Source organism: Pseudochaenichthys georgianus, chromosome 4, assembly GCF_902827115.2.
Source record: "Pseudochaenichthys georgianus chromosome 4, fPseGeo1.2, whole genome shotgun sequence".
Taxonomy (NCBI): domain Eukaryota; kingdom Metazoa; phylum Chordata; class Actinopteri; order Perciformes; family Channichthyidae; genus Pseudochaenichthys; species Pseudochaenichthys georgianus.
This window is the reverse complement of record NC_047506.1, coordinates 9,815,930-9,833,630: the sequence shown is the minus strand read 5'-3', so window position 1 is coordinate 9,833,630 and position 17,701 is coordinate 9,815,930. Positions and strand designations below refer to the sequence as shown.

General features: G+C 41.1%; 1 protein-coding gene across 3 annotated transcripts in view; it reads right to left on the bottom strand.

The window, feature by feature from the left end:
- The window catches only part of LOC117445340 (flavin-containing monooxygenase 5-like), a 48,071-nt gene that overhangs the window by 9,457 nt on the left and 20,913 nt on the right, over window positions 1-17,701 (bottom strand). For 2 of the 3 annotated variants that reach the window (XM_071202848.1, XM_071202850.1), the window contains exons 2-4: window positions 7,509-7,651; window positions 7,228-7,412; window positions 6,967-7,132 (exon numbers count right to left, since the gene is read on the bottom strand). In XM_071202848.1, coding sequence (XP_071058949.1) covers window positions 6,967-7,132; window positions 7,228-7,412; window positions 7,509-7,644 — 487 coding nt within the window. In that variant the 5' untranslated portion in view covers window positions 7,645-7,651. Of the gene's footprint in view, window positions 1-6,966; window positions 7,133-7,227; window positions 7,413-7,508; window positions 7,652-11,446; window positions 11,662-17,701 lie in introns of those variants that run through there. The other variant, XM_071202849.1, reaches the window with a different exon arrangement.

The following is a 17,701-nucleotide window of genomic DNA, read 5'->3' as shown; positions in this document are numbered from 1 at the left end:
GTCTTTGACATTAGCGCTGCTATGCAGACACCTGTGCCCTGTGCACTACGAAGCCAGTTCAACAGACCCTGGATATGTTTGAGTTATCTTCACTAACCCTAACAAACGAGATCTCGCTAAGCGGTCCTACGACGATGGTTATCAACTCGGTAAATCAAGCAAGGGTTTCTCTCTCCAGCTGAGAGCGCGTTATCGTGAAAGGGGCGGGGTTAACTACATTTGACCAATCACAAACAGCGACAAGTGTACTGACAGCGCAGCGTCATACTTCATTAATGAAAAGTAAACTAATATTAGACAAATATGAACTTTAATCATCCATGATTTACACATATAATCCAGGATACAAGCCACATAGTTGCACCTGGTTAAAAAACTAAATACAGAGTGTTTGAAAGCGTACAACAGTTATGATATCAGTGCCCCATCTAAGACACGAGTGGATCTGACTTTAATTACATTTGACTCGAGTGTTTTGTCAACTTAAAGGTGGGGTAGGTAAGTTTCAGAAACCGGCTCGAGATACACTTTTTGTTATATTCCATGGAATACTCTTAACATCCCGATAGCAATGAATATCTTAAGTGCTTTGACAAAAAATCCATAAAAAAAAACGTCATCTGTAGAAGCCGTAATACTGTAAAAAGTACTACTGTCAGCCTTCCATCGGGGCACACACTTATCTCGTGCCCTCATTGGTCATGTGCGCGTTCGTGTGTGTTGGAGGAGGGGCTCTATAAGGAAGTGGCAGATTTTCTCCGGTTGTGTATTTTCAAATTCTAGCGATCTCGAGCCGGTTTCTCAAACTTACCTACCCCACCTTTAAATGTGTTGCTTAAAATAATACTTCTGCATACAGTATGTGACACTGTGAGTGTTACACGGCCAGATACGGCTCGAGAAGCTGACTAAGATAATATATAATATATATTATGATATTATCTGTCTCATCAACGTTGCATGGAAGTCGGAAACAGTACCGAAGGAGTGGCAGACCGGGGTGGTGGTTCCCCTTTTCAAAAAGGGGGATCAGAGGGTGTGTGCCAATTACAGAGGCATCACACTACTCAGCCTCCCTGGGAAAGTTTACTCTAAGGTACTCGAAAGGAGGGTCAGGCCGATTGTCGAACCTCAGATTGAGGAGGAACAATGCGGATTCCGTCCTGGTCGTGGAATGATGGATCAGCTTTTTACTCTCGCAAGGATCCTGGAGGGGGCCTGGGAGTACGCTTATCCGGTCTACATGTGTTTTGTAGACTTGGAGAAGGCGTATGACCGAGTTCCCAGGGAGTTACTGTGGGAGGTGCTGCGGGAGTATGGGGTGAGGGGTCTCTACTCAGGGCCATCCAATCTCTGTACTCCCAAAGCGAGAGCTGTGTCCGGGTCCTCGGCAGTAAGTCAGACCCATTTCCGGTGAGGGTTGGCCTCCGCCAGGGCTGCGCTTTGTCACCAATCCTGTTTGTAATATACATGGATCGGATTTCGAGGCGTAGTCGTGGGGGAGGGGGTCTGCAGTTCGGTGGACTAAGGATTGCACCACTGCTTTTTGCAGATGATGTGGTTCTAATGGCTTCATCGGTCTGCGACCTTCAGCATTCACTGAATCGGTTTGCAACCGAGTGTGAAGCGGCTGGGATGAGGATCAGCACCACCAAATCTGAGGCCATGGTTCTCAGCAGGAAACCGATGGACTGTCCACTCCAAGTAGGGAATGAGTCCTTACCCCAAGTGAAGGAGTTCAAGTATCTCGGGGTCTTGTTCTCGAGTGAGGGAACAATGGAGTGTGAGATGGGCCGGAGAATCGGCGCAACGGGAGCGGTACTGCAGTCGCTTTGCCGCACCGTTGTGACGAAAAGGGAGCTGAGCCAGAAGGCAAAGCTCTCTGTCTACCGGGCCATTTTCGTTCCTACCCTCACCTATTGTCATGAAGGATGGGTCATGACCGAAAGAACGAGATCGCGGATACAAGTGGTCGAGATGGGTTTTCTCTGCAGGGTGGCTGGTGTCTCCCTTAGGGATAAGGTGAGAAGTTCGGTCATCCGGGAGGGACTCGGAGTTGAACCGCTCCTCCTTCGCGTCGAAAGGAGCCAGTTGAGGTGGTTCGGGCACCTAGTTAGGATGCCACCTGGGCGCCTCCCTAGGGAGGTGTTCCAGGCACGTCCAGCTGGGAAGAGACCAAGGGGTAGACCAGGTGGAGAGATTATATCTCTTCACTGGCCTGGGAGCGCCTTGGGATCCCCCAGTCAGAGCTAGTTGATGTGGCCAGGGAAAGGAAAGTTTGGGGCTCTCTGCTGGAACTGCTACCTCCGCGACCCGACCACGGATAAGCGGGAGAAGATGGATGGATGATATTATATGATCGATGATCTGATTGATGATGTGATATGAATGATAAGTGCGACACGTCTGCGCCTTATCTGCATACTGCAGTTTAAACCGTATTTCCTTTATCCTGTAATATGACTTGATAGATTTCAACTCCGCACACTGAGCTCTCATTGGTCAGCAGGTATAGCTTTTCTATAGACGCCGGAGGCGGACAGCGTCAGGTAAAAAAAGTTATTTAGCCTTCCCAAACCTGAGCCTCACGCGCCGCCTATGGGCAGATTATTTAACAATGTTGGGGCCGCAGCGAAAGCACGGTCCCCTCTCAGCTTTCACTTTGTTCTGAGAAACATTCAGGAGCAGTTGATCAGCTGACCTGAGGAGGTACGGATGTAGCAATTTAGAAAGGTACACTGTAAGAAACGTACCGTGCAATTCACAGTATGTAACTGGCACCAATTGACAAGTACTGTAAAATGAATTCAAGTAAGTAACTTGTCAATTGCTGCCAGTTAAATACTGTAAAATGTATAACAGTAAGTAATTTGTCAATTGCTCCCAGTTAGTAAAAACACTTTTTTACAGTGACAGTGTAAAACTAGAGAATGCAATTCCTGAAGAAATTGCTAGTGGGAATGCTTTATGCTGAAAAGCTGATGCTGAATTGCTATGCTGAAATGTAATGTGTAAGAAGAAAGTGAAGAATTTAGATTGAAATGATACATGAACACTGGGGGCTTGAATGTGTGATGAGAGAAGAAAAGAAAGTAAAAAGGCTTGGAAAAGCAGCAGAATATTTGAACTGCAAACTTTTTAACTAACTTGATGGTGAATGATCTGTCGCCATGCCAACGGCATTTGATGACATCTCATTATATGCTTAGATGCGTTGATGGCTGCATCGTTACCAAACCTGTGAGGTTTTGGGCCGTTTGGAGCATTATCCCTGAAGTTATGAGAAAACCGTGTTTCCTGGCGAGCATTGTGTTGCCATGGTAACGGCATGTGAAGAAATCTCAAAACTGTTCCGTAGATGTCTTCACGGCTGGACTGTTAACACACATGTGAAGTTTGAACACTTTTTGAACATTTTCATAGGAGTTAATGTATAGCGACATCGTCTTTTATGGCGAGGGATAGTTTCCATGGAAACGGCATATGACACCCCATAATTGACGTAGAGCTGTTGAGGGCAGGACCATTAACCATTATCTGAAGTCTGCTGCTCTGAGCATGTCAGTTGGAGTTATGACATCATCGTGTTCCATGACACAGGAGTTTATATTTGAGCTAACGAGGTGTCCAGAGATAAAAGGTTTCCATTGTTCTGAATGAGAGATAAACCTCTTACATGTGAACGTTTTGTTTAAGAATCGTAACAGATATCGGTGAAATTTCAAACCGCGAAGCATCTCAAGGTCCTTGAGTATCTGAAGTGTGCTTTTTGTGTACTTTCGAGTCAATAATGTGGCCTTTTTGGCAGATTAACTAAAGGTGTGCGGCTGCTGCTGTGAGGAAATATCAGCCTGAAATTACAATGGTGTTTAATGGAAGCATGTTGAAAGTATTTGTCACTTCATGCCCTCAAGAGGCATTTTGTTTAATTATTTTTGCTTAATTATTTGTCATTTTTCAAGCTACGAGATGTTTTCCTATACATTTGTCATGAAAAATTATGTCTCAGGAATGTAGGGTTTGGGAATTATGGCAGTTTAAAAAAAAAATATGAAGGCAAATTTCAAGATTTCATATCACGCACTCTAGTTAATGTTAACATCTGAAGAAGGCCTCTGTACCAATGTCTGAACAATGTTTAATATCTCTAAAAGTAAGAATCAGATTTAAAAGTTGTGTTACACGAATATTGTCAGAAAGATGTGTAACATTTTAAAGTTGGAATGAGGTTTCTGAGTGAAAGTATGAAGGAACAGTTAGCAGTTGAAGTCGCATGAAGTTTGTTCAAGTCTGAAGATTTTCTCCATTGACTTCAATGGTTAAAAATGTGATGAATTATGGGATGTATCTCTGGAATTATGAAAGTTATGAATGAAAAAAGTAATGGCACTCGATTCCTGACCGAGCTGAACGTTTTGATGTTTGAACGGAGTTTCTGCAATGTTCAATGCGGGAGGAGAACACCGGCAAAATAACGGGCGGAATAAAATTAAAGAATTTCGTGGGTAGAAGAACAGATAGTTGGAATGCTGTTAACAGTAAATTGGGGCTCAATCCCAAACCACGCCCTTCACCCTACCCCTACACACTCCCCCTCCGTGACGGAGTGAACTCCGTGGTGTGACACATGAGGCTCCCTCCTGTCAGATGGAGGGAGTAAATACAGCGGCAAGCTTTGGGACAAACTCCCCTCTCTCCGGAAGAAACAGGAAATGCCGTAACTGTATGTAACAACGGTTTCAAATCAGCATCTCTTTGACAAAAAATGTAAATTAATAACTAGGCGAGCTTTTTGAGACCTCTCCCAACTGCAATCGGCTATTCTCGTCTACTTTCGAGGCGAGCCGCAACTCATCTAAAACAAGCCTATTTTTTTCTGTTGACTGTTTTTGTCCCTACAGTTTATTATAGTTTGTCCTATATAATATTGTCAGACTATATTACTGACTCAAACTGGACTGGCAATTGAGCCGCCACAATAATAATAAAAATGATGATTATTACTTTAGTCTATTTTTATTCCTCAGTGTTGCGTTTTTAGGTGCAATACCAAGACACATTCTTTGTATAAATCAGCACCACATTTGTAGTTCTTCCGGTTTGCAAAGACATAGGGTCTTAAAAATATATATCTACTAAGTATATAAAATATCTAGTATAGCCAAACTAGTAATTACACTGCATCAATATTATGTATATTAAGAAAAGGATGTTGGTTTATTTAAGATATTTTAGATATTTTAGCTATTCTAGAAATGTATTTTTTTTGGTTGGTTCTTTCTTTTTTGGTTACTTTGATCTTCTACAGTACATTGTTGGTTACTGTGATCTTCTACAGTACATTGTTGGTTACTGTGATTATCTACAGTACATTGTTGGTTATTGTGATCTTCTACAGTACATTGTTGGTTACTGTGATCTTCTACAGCAGTGCTTCTCAAAGTGTGGTCCGCGGACCACTGGTGGTCCGTGAGCGCCCCCTAGTGGTCCGTGAGTATATTGGTAAAATTTCACATTTGAAATTAATTAATTAATTTAAGTTTTCCGCACTCTCGCGGGAATATCTCTGCAATGGAGCGAGCTTAAGTTTCACTTTTGATTGCATGATATAGCCCAGATAAACACCTTCATCACACATATTGCCATTTGTTTTTCAGGCGATTTGTAAAAAACGATGTGTTTTTGGATATTTGTGGAGTTAGGTGGTCCGCGAGTGTTTTTTTATTGGTTAAGTGGTCCTTGGTATGAAAAGGTTTGAGAAACACTGTTCTACAGTACATTGTTGATTACTGTGATTATCTACAGTACATTGTTGGTTATTGTGATCTTCTACAGTACATTGTTGGTTACTGTGATTTTCTACAGTACATTGTTGGTTATTGTGATCTTCTACAGTACATTGTTGGTTACTGTGATTTTCTACAGTACATTGTTGGTTACTGTGATTATCTACAGTACATTGTTGGTTACTGTGATTATCTACAGTACATTGTTGGTTACTGTGATTATCTACAGTACATTGTTGGTTACTGTGATCTTCTACAGTACATTGTTGGTTACTGTGATCTTCTACAGTACATTGTTGGTTATTGTGATCTTCTACAGTACATTGTTGGTTATTGTGATCTTCTACAGTACATTGTTGGTTACTGTGATCTTCTACAGTACATTGTTGGTTATTGTGATCTTCTACAGTACATTGTTGGTTATTGTGATCTTCTACAGTACATTGTTGGTTATTGTGATCTTCTACAGTACATTGTTGGTTACTGTGATCTTCTACAGTACATTGTTGGTTACTGTGATCTTCTACAGTACATTGTTGGTTACTGTGATTATCTACAGTACATTGTTGGTTACTGTGATCTTCTACAGTACATTGTTGGTTACTGTGATATTCTACAGTACATTGTTGGTTACTGTGATCTTCTACAGTACATTGTTGGTTACTGTGATTATCTACTGGATATCTACTAGATATTCACAGTAACCAACAATGTACTGTAAGGCAAGGCAAGTTTATTTATATACCAGGCAATTGGTGTAAACTGTAGAAGATCACAGTAACCAATAATGTACTGTAGATAATCTACAGTACATTGTTGGTTACTGTGATTATCTACAGTACATTATTGGTTGCTGTGATCTTCTACAGTACATAATGGTTACTGTGATTTTCTACAGTTGGGACGTTACTACTGATATTTTTAAAGTAACTCCAGAGGTACTGTAATTGTTGGTTGGAAGCACGGTATTGTAAGTTAAATAGTATACAGTAATTTACTGTGCACAAACACTGTAAATAACTGTGAATTTGTTTACAGTTTAGGGCAGGGCGAGGCCATTGAGGCATTTAAAAGTGGAATGTTTCAACACATATTGATATCTTGTGCCAACAGCTTTAAGTGAAAAACAAAATGATCCACTAAGCCTGGTCTGAGGTGCATTAAAAAAAAATGTCTTTACCTGGGAACTCTTTCAAAGGCAGGTTAGGGTAGGAGTAGTGACCCGAACAGCAGATAACTGCATCAAAGACATGCCTCTCCTCCTTCCCATCTTTGTTTTCTGTCACCACTTCCCACTGACCAGTGCGAGAAAAGTCTGGTGTTTGATTGACATTCTTCACCAAGGTCTAAAAAAAAAAATAAACACAGTAGATTTGTTTGAAATTATAGTTTGAAATTGCACCGGAAATATTTAACCACATACTAAATTGGATCTTGTTACCTGGAAACGGATGTGTTTCATCAGTTTAAAGTGTTCTGCATACATCCTAAAGTAATTCTGGATTTTTGAGTGGTGCATGTAGTTGGGGTAATCAGCTTGGACGGGGAAGTCGCTGAAGCTCATCATCTCCTTGGAGATGTTGATGGTGAGGGAACGGTAGATGCTGGCCCTGTTTGGCTCTGACACTTCCTGCAGAGAAGAGGTTTTTAATGACAGGAAACGGGAGGAAACCAAAACGCTGGAAAGATTGTGGATAAACTTTACTTAACTTAAGTGCTGACTTGCCTTGAACTTCCAAAGTCCACCAATGTCATCGCTGCTTTCAAAACAGGTTGGCATCATGCCCTCCTCCAGACAGGCCTTCATGCTGGTCAGACCACAGGGGCCTGCCCCGATCACTGCTACTCTGTGGACCATGATGCAGCTGCACAAAGGAGAGCAAAAAGACACATATATATTTCAATTCAGAACCTCTTCTACACCGTACCCCCGATACCGGGGGGAAAAAACGCGTCATCTGCAGGAAACAGCGTCTGAGGGCATCTTCATATTCAATAAACTATGAATGTCACGGGAAGAAACTCAGCGAACTGACTTTTTTTTTTTTTTAAACCCACAAAGCTAGCGCTGAGCCTATGAATTAGCCATGAGCGAAAAATGCTAACGGCGTGTTGCACAGAAACTCACTCATAACACCCTTATTACTTATCGTAGCTGCACGTTCAACCCATCGATCTGATCGTGAGATGACACAGAATCGATCGGGACATACATCATCACTCCATGATAAGAACTCGCAAAGCTATTAACAAGAACAGACATAAAAACACGCTAGGTAGCTAAAAACGGCAACATGGCTCACCTTGGTCGTCGTCTGGTCAAAAGTGGTCTTCAATGGCATTACAACGATAAAAACGGTGCTGAAGTTAATCCTTAGGTTAATCCAATGTGTCTGTGTCCCTTTGAAATTATTTCTGATAATCCATAAGCAATAAACCTGCTTTTCCGTTTCCAGATGTCAGAGCGAGAGACAGGTTCACTCTGATGCAAACCTGCATGCGCAAAGCCCCCACCTTCTTTTTTTTACCATGTGTGTGTATGGGGAAATTCCCCTTCGATTCTATTGGCTCTAACGGTCAAAAAGAGATGTCAATCACCAAAATCGACCAATGGGTTCTAGAGAAACGGTAAAAACGCCCATTTCCACCCAAATCACCTCAGAGGTGGAGTTTCTTTCGCTAAACCTCTAAAAAGTTCAAATGTCACTTGTTTTGCATCATTCTTGATACAGGGTACTTCTATGTTGCACTTCGGATTCCTAAAGCTTTTAGTCTACCTTACCATCATCCATGGGCGGCGCCAGGATTTTTTTGCTGCAGTAGCTTTGCAGTTGCTATATGACAGCACGGCGTTGCTAGTTAATTTTCAAAATAAATAAACAAACAATACCAGTGGGCCAAGCAAGAGCCTGTTCATATTGTAGCGTTCACCGCTATTCAAGATCACAGATCACGAGCCTTCAATGTCGAAAACGTTCTCTTTATTGTCTGGTATTGACGGCCACAGCCACGCCTTACAGAACCAATCAATAGTATAACACTCATTGTGACTTTTCCCCACACTCGAACACAACTCCTACCGTCTCGTACTCCCCCAACACACACCGGAAAACGCACACACCTGGAAGGGTCTCTCCCTAACTCCCACCAACAACATTGCCTAAATAACTTTACAAATGTACTAAAACTGTGCACATCTGATAACTGAAATAACTAACTTGGACACGCTACAATATTATCCTTAATATTTACATTAAAAAAACATTCCTTTGACACTTATAACATTACTTTGCAAGGTAAGCACAACCAAAATAAGTTTGTAAAAGCAGAATTTGAACACTGTTTCTGTGCTCCTACAATATTATTTTTGGATAATACCATTACACCCTGAGCGTACAAGTACACAATAGCGATGAAATTATTCTGATGAGGCCTAGCCTACATTGCAAATAAGCAGACCACACACACACACACACACACACACACACACACACACACACACACACACACACACACACACACACACACACACACACACACACACACACACACACACACACCACACACACACACACACACACACACACACACACACACACACACACACACACACACACACACACACACACACACACACACACACACACACACACACACACACACACACACACACACACACTAGTGGTGAGGATCTCAGCCGTTAGCTGTTAAGAGTTAGCACACAGAGCTCACATCTCCTCATATCTGTTCAGAAACTAGACAAAAGTTAAACAAGTACAAACCACAGACTGTCTGTGTCATGGCGAATACAGTCGCTGGTTTATTTATGTCTGTAGGCCGTTGTTGTGAGTGTGGATGGAGTAGGCCTAGGCTATATACAACTAGCTTAGCCTGGTCGACCCGATCTTCATTCAGAAAACAAGCATTATAGCAACTCCAAGCTACCCCCTGGCGCCACCCCTGCCATCATCCGAGGGTAGTTTTCACCAGTGGTGTAGTGGGCATTGGACGCGGGGGTACGCCGTACCCCCACTTATTTGGAGCATGATCTTTTTTTCAATAGTCTAATAAATATAAAATCATTGCCAGTGTTATCAGTTGCAAGTGTGTATTTGTTGTAATAATGACGAAAAGACAATACATTTCACAGTAATTATAATAAAAAATAAAAACGATTTCCTTAAAAAATTATGATTAGTCATCACGCTCGTGACCCCGCGGCGAGTTGGAGGTGTGCACGCACCTCGCGCTGCCCCGTCTTACCATGCACGTAGAAAACGGTCACAAACAACGAGTGCTTTTAGACCATCTCGTTTTTAATAGAGACGGCGGTGCTGCTGTTAAAGGTCACATGTCATGGCCATTTCCACTGATCATAATTCCATTGTTGTGGCCTACTAGAATAGATTTATACTGTGCAATTTTCCAAACTCACATTGGTTTCGCATACAGCATCTCTGTAAAGTATGTGTATTCAGCAGTATTCACTCTCTCCACTAAACGGCTCGTTGCAGCTCTTGCCCCCCCCCCCCCCCCTCCCTCCCTGTGAGCCCAGTGTGCTCCGATTGGTCGGGACTAGTCGGGACGTTGTGAATCGCGCTAAACTCCGTGGAGGTGTGATTTCCTTGTTTAGCGAAACACAGCCAAACTCACCCTGAGCACACACAAAGTTACAGCCGAAGTAAAAACAATAAGTATGGCTTGATATTGAGTAAGAAAAAGGTTGATAAACGCTGTGAGAATGGGTCTGCATGCACTGCAGAGAGAATTTCGCCGCGATCCCAACTGTCTGTTATCAGCCTGTAGCTGCAGGGAGGAGAGATCAGCTGAGCTACATGCACTGAGTGTGTGAGGAAGTCTGTGGATTGGTCAATTTGGACCAATCAGCGGGGGCTTAACGTAACGGCTCCGCGGACGTAACGGCTCCACAGATTGGTCCATTTCGTTCCGGGGACGACATGACATCATGATGTCCCCGGAAGAATGAAATGGACAGTGACGTATCTCCAACGAGGCGTTTTGGGGAGGTATTTTCTGTGTTAGAGTTTTACTCCCTACATGGTGTACTTTGAGGGTTTTGACTCTGCACACCGTTTACATGCATAAAAACCTTCATAACACACAAGGGGACGGGTAATAACCGGAAAAGCATGACATGTCACCTTTAAAGCTATAGACAAAAAGCTGTGACTTTATCCCTCTCAGCTGCACTTCTCCAGCCCCACAAACACGGGGAGGTTTTACACACACACACCCACGGCTGCAGCTGGAGCCGTGTTTACAGAGGCGATAGCAGTAATATCTCCGGCTGCTTATTTTCAACTGCTGTGTTGGCCGCCGAAACCCCCAGAATTCGGCGATCTGTCCAATACAAATCTTTACATTGCTTTCACACAGAAGCTCCACTCTACTGATGCCTTTCTTTAAGGTTTCTCTAAACATGAGCTGTGCATGCTTGTATGGCACTTTCGTCCCGAGCAGCATACACAGAGGAAATCAGCCAGGACTGAGTCCCCAGTCACTGATCTCCTGGGTTTATTATCCCCAAATGTTCATTAACCAAAAACAAAACACAGCCGCTCAGTTTCACATTTTAGGATACCGTCAATCACAAATTCTGGTAAGGCAATATCCAAATGTAGATTTGAAATTACACTTACCAGTTCTGAAGATTTGTTGGTATCCTACCGACAACCCCAATTTGTAAGGGAAACTTCTGTGTAGCAGCAATGCAGTGGGAGTCACCGACTCAGGAAAGAGACACGGGAAGAGCAGGAGCTTTGATGTCAAACACTGATGGTTTATTTGGAGCTTCGGCCGGAGAATTCACATCACAAGTCACAGCAGCCACGATCTGACTGCACGGTAGAGTTGCCACGTCAATTCTGAAGAACTCTACCCTAGACCCATGTATTTAGCTAGTTCCGAGAGCATCATCAACATGCTGCATAACAAGATAAAATCATAACACCTCTATCAGCTGACGTCCACAGACAGGAACATAGAATCATAACACCTCTATCAGCTGACGCCAACAGGCAGGAACAGGGAGACAGAACACTGAGAGCACAGCAGCCAAGGTTACGAGGTGCGTGTGCTCAGTCAGTTTGAACTGATAAACTGGGTCAAAGTTATGGGCCTTGGAAAATATTCCCCAACATTTTATATACTTAGTAGATATATATTTGTAAGACCCTATGTCGTTGCAAACCGGAAGACCTACAACTGTGGTGCTTCCGGTTTCTGAGATAATGATTTGGGGGTTTTCATTAGCTGCAGGCCGTAATCATTAAGATTTACAAAAAATAAAGCCTTGAAATATTTCATTTTGTGTGTAGTGAATCCATATAATATATGAGTTTTACTTTTTGAATTGAATTAATTAAACACGAAATTCTAATTTATTGAGATGCACCTGTATGTGGCTTGGCCAAACCAAGTTAAAACCAAGGGATAATTAATAGTAACAGAATACACAAAGGACACTGACAAAAACCCAAATCCCCCCTTTAACATGAAAGCAGGTGGTTTGTCCAACAAGTCCTCCAACTCATACGACCAAATGGGTCGATTGTTTAAGAACCTTATTACGACCAAATATGTCGTTTGTTCAAGCGCTTAATACGACCTATAATTACGTTTTAAAATTGTCGGCCTCTAGTGCTCCCGTTCAATGCAAACGTTACAGAGGGTTGTTTATTCACAAATAACCCTCTCTGTAAAATCCTAAATTGTAGGATAGTTTGGCCATTAAAACGCTTTATGATTAGATTTGTAGCGAGAAGTATATATTGTACTTTTAGAATCCACGTCCAGTCGATATGTAGGATCTATAGTTTGATAGATATTACGAAGATGATTTGAGGTTTCGTCAGGACAACGTGTATATGCGGCAAGCTTCCATGTAAAGTTACGGGTTGAAAACAGTATTTCCGGTCTGGCCGTTTTCATAATAAAACCAATGATCAAATGATTTAACAGTGATATCTGCACTACACATCCACTAAAAAACATCAGTTTATCCTAGTTAATTATACGACATTAATTGGTTTAAATTCTGTTCAATGCTTTTGTGTTTTTCCCATAGGTTTTTCTCTTTCGATTCTGAGAGACACCTTTCTGTTTTCAGAGGTTTTGATAGGCTAAAATCACGCCGCAATGCACGTCGGGATATGGTGTTTATGTGATATGAAATCGGAAAACATTCAAAAAATAATAATAAAACTTTATTCCGAGTGCTCTTGCTTTTCTCTTTGAAAGTCATCACATAACGGCATTGCAATACACGGTTCGGCTGCATTAAATATTACAGATCTGCCGTAGATATGTATTTATAGAGCCCTGATCAGAAGACCTTTTGACAAACTGGAAGAGATGCCGCCAAAACTGAATACGTGACGTGGACCATACATATATCAACAATTAAACAACATCTTCCATTTCTTTTCACACAATACGTCTCCTTGCAGTATCAACACTAATTCGGCTGACTTTTATATTTGATCCAATTAGTAGATAGGCTGTGTTTACACCATAAAGGTGCACAGCTGATATAAAGGGACTTTTTTGTAGTTTTTAAAGATATTACTGATTTTCTGAACTACCTTTCCAACTCCTCATGCAGTTGACTGTTACAGGTCTATACAAGTTCATGGTACAATGCATAAGCTTCACATCGAGAGACTGAAACTGTATTTTCCTTTAACGTTCTGTTTTAATTTCCCAATAAAGTTTATAGTCATATTATGTACGATATTATTATGTTGTATTAACTAGACCATTGGTCTAAACCGCACCTCCTAGTGGTTAAAGCACGTTATTGAATTTAGTTGTAGAATAAGTTATATTTGATGAAAACATTTAAATATTAAGAGTAGCCTACATACAAAATAGGGGTCAATGATAGAAATATAGAATGGAAAATATCAAGAAGATACTGTAGTGATCTCTACAATAAAACAGTTTAGAGCAGGACGTCCAAAGATATTAACAGGAGGATGTGCAAAACAGACAAACTGATAAGGCTGAATTTTACTCAGGTGTAACTAAAGTCTGATTTAAGGGTTGTTTATATTTCACATCATTAATCAGAATCTGCAAAGTAACAAAAATAAATGTAGTAGAGTAAAAATACCAGGTTAACCTCTGAATTGTAGTGGAGTAGAACAAAGTAGTACATGCTGCTGTAACAACAACATTTCCCAACTTGGGATCAATAAAGTATATCTTATCTTAAGATGATCGATGGCTACTGCCATATTTGCAAAAATTTGCCTCTGAACCTTGACAAGTGCATGTTTCCGGCTTATCAATGAACAACAGGAGGGGTAGACATAAAACCATCTGTTAAATAAAGCTCTTCTGACCTTAGGTGTCATGTGGGTATATTATTTCACCATTTATTAATTATATGTTTTACAATTGATAACACCACTGTGTTTCGTATCCCCTAAACCTCCAGGGTGTACACGTTTAATACTGCCAACTTCTAATTGTGGGAAATACGAAAACGTCTTATAAAGAGACGTGCCATATATTGCGAAACACACAATAGCCAGCATGTGTAGTTCTGGGAGGGGGGGGGGGGGGGGAAGCTGGAGCCGGGGGCTGGACCCGTCCAATTCCAGTTTTGGAAAGTCTGCCGTGGTTCCATTCCATTTCAAAGAGCTGTTTGACAGCGTAACCTTGTCGCACTGCCACTCCAACATCCAATCACAGGGCTTGATGACTAATCACGGGGTTTGTAAAGCAAGGCGGATGTTGTAGTCCCAAACGATAGCTGGGGATTCTGGGTAGTGTAGTGTCTTCGGAAACTGTAGTGTCTAAACTCCTAAAAAACTATTTGTTTCTCTGACTCGAAGGTTAAAAACACAAAAGCATTGTACACCATTTAAACCAATCAATATTGTGTAATTAACAAGGATAAACTGATGTTTTTTAGTGGATGAGTAATGCAGATATCACTGTGTAATCATTTGACAGTGAGGGGAATATATCCGGTTTTATTATGAAAACTTCGAGACCGGAAATACTGTTTTCACCCACGCTAACTTTACATGGAAGCTGCCGCATATACACGTTATCCTGGCGAGACCTCAAATCATCTTCGTAATATCTATCAAACTATAGATCCTACACTTCCACTGGACGTGGATTCTAAAAGTACAATAAACACTTCTCGCTAGAAATCTAATCAAAAAGCATTTTAATGGCCAAACTGTTCTACAATTTAGGATTTTCCAGAGAGGGTTATTTGTAAATAAACGGGAGCATGTTGTTTCTTACACGACCACTGGAGGTGCTACACTTTAAAACGTGGCTATGGGTCGTAATCTAAGGTGTTTAAACAATCGACCTATTTGGTCGTTTTTTGTAGGAGGACAGGCTGGGTTTGTCCCAATCTGTCCCAATTGGCTCCTTGCAGAATTTATAAGTCCTCAGCGCTCGGCCACACCCTTGCTGAACCAGGAAGTAACCTCCCCCAACAGCCACGGTAACTCAAGAGACAAAGAAAGTAATTAATACAAACAATTTTGTCAGTTAATTCATGTAATCAAAATGTCTTACACGTGTAAGGTTTGTGTAAGTTCAGTACAGGGTCCATTCCTGCATGCATTTGGTTGTTTGTATTCAAAGTGTTTTAAAGTATTGGGTATTATCTAAGAATAGTGATAATGTATTTGCCAAACAGTGCTTTTTGTTGTGTCTCGTCAAATGTGTTAGTTATGTTTATGTATTATGTCTGTCATTTCATGTTTATTCACTTCATGTCAGGTCTGTCTATTTAAGTCCCCGTGTTTCATGTTGTGTCTCGTTTTCCATTTCCTTTTTCATTTTGTACTTACCTCTTGCCTCTCATTTCAGGCCTTCGTCTGTGTCTGCCCCGCCCCCTGATTGTTTCCACCTGTTCCCACTCACCTCATGTTTAAATAGTCCTGTCTCCCCCCTGTCCTGTGTCAGTTTGTTTTTGTTCCCACGTGTGGTCGTGCCAGGCCTCAGCAAAGAGAGGATCGTTTTCACTCATGTCAGGTTTTGTTAGTTTAAGTTTATCTTAAGTTCTCTTTTTGTTATGCTTAGTTTTTTCCTCCTTGTGAGCGTTTTTTTTTGTTATTCCAGTACTTACTCTGTTAAGAGGGATTTTCTGTTCAATGACATTAAAAAGAACATTTTTGTTACATTTAAAACTGTGTCTCCGGGTCGTGCATTTGGGTTCTCCAGTTTGTGTCGAGGTCGTGACACCTTTTCAACTACAGCACGTCTCTAAAATGGCTTGGCAGAAGAAATGGCTTCATATTTTTTTTTATTGATTTGTTATCGCCACTGTTTTAAAAATGCAATCTCCATGTTTTTGGATATTAATATCGATTGTTTTATGGATGAAAATATTTATAATTTAGCCCAAGAAAATACATGGTCTTGATACCGTTCAACAATTAAGAATACATTGTTAAAATGTATTGTTTGTTGTCTCCCTGCAGTTATTGGTGAGCTTTAAAATTGTGTCAAGAATGTCTGGTAATCTGTAAAATACCAGCATGACATGAAGTATACTATAATAAATTGTTTTACAGTTACAATACTGATACTGTAACTTAAAATTATAGCATTAAAGTTTCTATTTTACAGTTGAAATACTATTACCGTGAACAAAAATACAATGCTTGGAAATTACTGTTTTTATTTTACAGCTATAACACTACTGCTGTAACAAAAAATAAAGTAATTAAATATTACTGTTTCATTTTACAGTTAAAACACAAATACAGTACTTGTAAGTTACTGCGTTTCATTTTACAGCTATAATACTACTACTGTAATACCAAATAAAGTAAATGCTATTTACTTTGTTTCATTTTACAGTTAAAACACTATTACCGTAAACACAAATACAGTACTTGGAAGTTACTGTGTTTCATTTTACACTGTTACTGTAAATAAACTGTAAATACTGTGATTACCTTTAAAGTATATAACTGGCAGCAATTGACAACTCACTGTAATTCATTTTACAGTATTTAACTGGCAGCAATTGACAAGTTACTTACTGTAATTCATTTTTACAGTATTTAACTGGCAGAAATTGACAAGTTACTTACTGTAATTCATTTTACAGTATTTAACTGGCAACAATTGACGTTGAAGTTACTTACCGTAATTCATTTTACAGTAAGTAACTTGTCAATTGCTGCCAGTTAAATACTGTGAATTTCACGGTATGTTTCTTACAGTGTAGGCCTAATCAGAATACTGTAGTGCCGAGAGATAGGGAGTCGGAGGCGGTGCAATGATTGCAGCATGGGCGACGTCCGAAACCGTCGAGGCGAGACGGGGTCCAGGAGTGCGCCACCCAGGCACCGATGAAAACGTGAGTGGCGTCTGGAACCGCCGTCGAGGTGGTGAAAAAGGCATGGGAGCCTGCCTGCAGACCTCCACTCTCAGAAAACCTCCACTGTCAGTACAGGAAGTGACGATTCTGACCCTCGTTTTTTTCCCCGCCCACCGAAGGACTCGTTTGATGGAAGTTTTCAAATCACAATGGAGACTCATCACGGAGGTGATGAGTCCGCCTACCGTGCACTTTGGGTCGGCCTTGGTCAAGCCCTTTTGACCCCCCCAGCCTGGTTCTTGTAAAAGTTTTTCGCTCAAATGACACCATGGAGGAGAAACCGCTAGGGGCGTCTAATGGAGCAGTAGACGGATCTAACAGGTGGTCCTGGTACTTCATAATAAATTCATTAACATCCTGCTATTTTTTGTTCTAATTCGACCAAAATTTGACCCAGTTTAAGATTAAAAGGTATCTGTGATCTACTATTGGGATATATGTGCAGCTATCATGCCTCCAAAGGTGAACAAGACGACTGCTAGCTTAACCAGTAGCATGGTTGAGGCTAAGGATCAACGCAACGAGATGC